This window comes from Acyrthosiphon pisum, chromosome A2 (genome assembly GCF_005508785.2).
Source record: "Acyrthosiphon pisum isolate AL4f chromosome A2, pea_aphid_22Mar2018_4r6ur, whole genome shotgun sequence".
Taxonomy (NCBI): Eukaryota; Metazoa; Arthropoda; class Insecta; order Hemiptera; family Aphididae; genus Acyrthosiphon; species Acyrthosiphon pisum.
In genome coordinates, this window is record NC_042495.1 from 101,551,523 (window position 1) to 101,554,912 (window position 3,390).

Here is a 3,390-nt window from a genome sequence, read left to right on the forward strand (position 1 = left end):
AGATAATCTTCTTACCATCAAGTTTCATAATAGGTCGATTCACTCTAATTGTTAAGCTAACGGCATAAAACGTGAACTGCTGAGCGTAAATTTGCTATGTTACGCGTTTGTAAAACGGAGACAACAAATGCGGGTGTGGCGTCCTCTTAAACATTAATAAATAAAGATAAATAATAATAAGCCAACTTTACCAATTCAATAATTCACTATACAACTAAAAATCATAAATTTAGATATTTTTATACACCAAAAATAGGATTGATATTAGATACTGCCATTATTGACATTTATATATGTTGGACTATATTATTATGTGGACAATTTTATTTCAGATATTTAATTCATGGAACTTTTTCCAATGAACATTTCTCTAAGAAGTAAAGGGTTGGGTGGGTCGTAAATGCTGATTTCTAGTATTTTGTTATTTGTGTTTCAGATTACTATGGTACTAATATTATACAATACAATAATATGGTTTTCTTTAACTAGGTGTTCACTCCAATATTTGGAAAATTCAGGAAGATATTAAGTGATGATAATTTTAGAAAAACGTACAATAATGATGTTGTAAGATTAGAAATAATGGATATACTCCATAAATGTATCGGGCTGGCTAGTGGAGCAGTTATCAATACCACAGCAACTGTTTTTGATATGATACATCCAATGCTAAATGATTGTTCAGCTTTAATTGGAGTGTATCATAATTATCAAATTATTGTTCACCTAATCATTCAACTTTTTGTTGAATTTTCCAAGAAAATGTTGTGTTATCTTAGAATGGTAAGAATTACATTTTTATAATTGTATTTTAATATTTTTAGAGCAAATTTTTACATAATATTATATTGTATTATGGGTTTAAAATAAACCAATTATAAATTATAAATAGATAGATTTGTACAATCTAAATTGAAAGTTTATTCATGCAGCAAAGGTTATTAAGTTATCCAGTTTCCAGTATAATTGTATTTGATTTTGAAAAATTTGTATTTTTATATTTTTATAACAATGTTGTATGTATGATATGTAAATTATATTAAATTATATCATTTTCTATAGGAAGAAAGTGATAAGTTCTACATGTCTTGTTTTCAACTTGTGGATATGTATGCCCGCTACAACATTAATCGAGTTTCTTTAGATTCTGATGCTGAAGATCAATGTTTTCAAGATCTCTATGTATTTTTAGAACTTCTAACCCATGTCATGTCAAAAGAGCTTTTAGATCTCAGCTCTGATGGTAATAAATTGCAAAAATATTACATAACTATGTTAATTTAATATTTTAACTGATGCATAATTATACTTAATTGTAAAAATAGGAAAAACTACTACTGGTAAAACAGCTGGGGATGTTTGTGTTTATGGACTTCAAGTTATTTTGCCATTGATGACCATAGATCTCTTGAACATTCCTGCACTTTGCTTACAATACTATAAAGTAAGTTTTTATTATTTTTAAATTTGAAATGTTCAAAGCTGCGTGTAAACTAAACTGCATTGTTTACAATAAAAAAAAAAAAGCTTACATTAAGAGAAAGAAAATAATATTATAGGTTTATATGCTATTATTTATATATTTATATTTGTTTATGTATGTATCAAAGTATTATTTAAAATATAACAATTGTATATTATTTATTTTGTAGTATGCTGGATATATGTGTGAAATGGTTCCATTGAAATTATGCATTGAAAATGTTGATATTTTTAAGGGAGTTTTGACTACAATTGAATTAGGTCTGACTATGTTTGGACATGAAATCACTCCAATGTGCACAGATTTTTTACAAGCAGCTGCTTCGTTTATGTATAAACATGAAAACCCTACAATGCATGAAGCATATAGTTTGTTAAAGCCATTTTTAAAAGTAAGATATAATGTGATCTGTGTAAAGTCTTTATTTTTTGTATTTTATTAATGATTAATTTTATAGTTTTTGATGAAACTTATACTATCCTGTCAAATAAATTCGGATGCACTCTCAAGTACTGGTCATGCACTTTATAGTTTAATATGCTGTTATCCGGTAAGAATAGTGAATATTTTATAAATTAAATAGACTGCTCATATCAATATGGCAGTCAACAATTAAAACTAGAATTTTTATTTAAATTTTTGTTCTTTATTTCTAGGATGAATTTCAGCAAATTTCAATACAATTGATCAATGATCAAACTGATTCATCAGTAATGGATAAATTACATAATGCTTTTACCTTTTTAACCACCGGTATTGACTTCAATGGTCAACATGCAATGAAATGTCGTTTTAAAAATAATTTTGATACTTTCACAACAAATATACGTGGGTTCCTATTTATTAAATAGTAGAAATAGTGAAGTAAATAAAAATGTATATTATTTTGGTTATTAATTTTGTTTTAATATTTTAAGGATTTTGTTAAAATTAAACATAAAAACTGAATTATACTGTGAATTGTGAAATACAATAAAAAATTTTCTTTCTGTAATATAAAATTTTAACGTAAGATTGTGTTTGTAAACTTTATTTTTAAAACATATTTTCAGATTTAGTTATGCCATAACGCCCATAACACTGTTAATATTATTATTTTTATATAAAATACATATTAAGCAAAAAATAAGTCTAATTTTATTAATTAATTTTTTTTACTAACATATTTGTTAAATAATTTTAAATATTAAAAATTAGATTCTTATTTCTTAATAGTTTTATACTAATATTACCAATATTTTCTTTTTGGATATGAACAATAAAATGCTTTCTTTATTTCAAATATTTTTTATTGTTAACTGTTACCTTTGTTTTATAATAATAATTTATTATTGTCTAATGGATTACAAGTAGGGTTAGGTTAGGTTAGGTTAGGCTTACTAATTCGAATATATATTGATTAATATGATATTGGACATTGGACGGTGGACTCTATTGCATGTTTTGAGAGTTTTTAAACTATTGTGAAATAAAATAACATAATTTTTAAAAAATACTGGGTTAATAAATAATGCGAATACCTAACGTGATATGCGAAAACCGTGATAAACGAACACGTATATCTACTGATTTTAATTTCTACGTACAATCTAGAATCTAGATGTCAATTATAGTTTTAATTTTTAACACAGTTTTGTCGCAAAGAGACTCGTAAAATATCACGTGCCTACGTAACATATTCGCAAATAAGGGGGATTTAGAGCCCAAGCCTCCACCGTCCACCAACAACTTTAACAGTCCTCCAAAACATTTTCTAATTTTTTTTAAGCTTATTCAATATTATGGTATAGTATAATATAATATAATAGGGACTAGGATTTCAGGCTTCAGCCTCCCCAAATCTCAAACACTATTTGCGCCTATGGTACAAACAAAATATTTTATAAGATTATTTTGAATGTTATTCA

At 25.8% G+C, this 3,390-nt stretch overlaps 1 protein-coding gene across 2 annotated transcripts in view; it reads left to right on the forward strand.

The window, feature by feature from the left end:
- The window catches only part of LOC100166356 (exportin-4), a 10,372-nt gene extending 7,607 nt beyond the window's left edge, over nt 1-2,765 (forward strand). For both annotated transcript variants that reach the window (XM_008186289.3, XM_016805598.2), the window contains 6 exons: nt 490-783; nt 1,063-1,243; nt 1,326-1,444; nt 1,653-1,874; nt 1,941-2,033; nt 2,140-2,765. In XM_008186289.3, the coding sequence (XP_008184511.1) occupies nt 490-783; nt 1,063-1,243; nt 1,326-1,444; nt 1,653-1,874; nt 1,941-2,033; nt 2,140-2,334 (1,104 nt within the window). In that variant the 3' untranslated portion in view covers nt 2,335-2,765. The remainder of the gene's footprint in view (nt 1-489; nt 784-1,062; nt 1,244-1,325; nt 1,445-1,652; nt 1,875-1,940; nt 2,034-2,139) is intronic.
- Nucleotides 2,766-3,390: the final 625 nt, after the last annotated feature.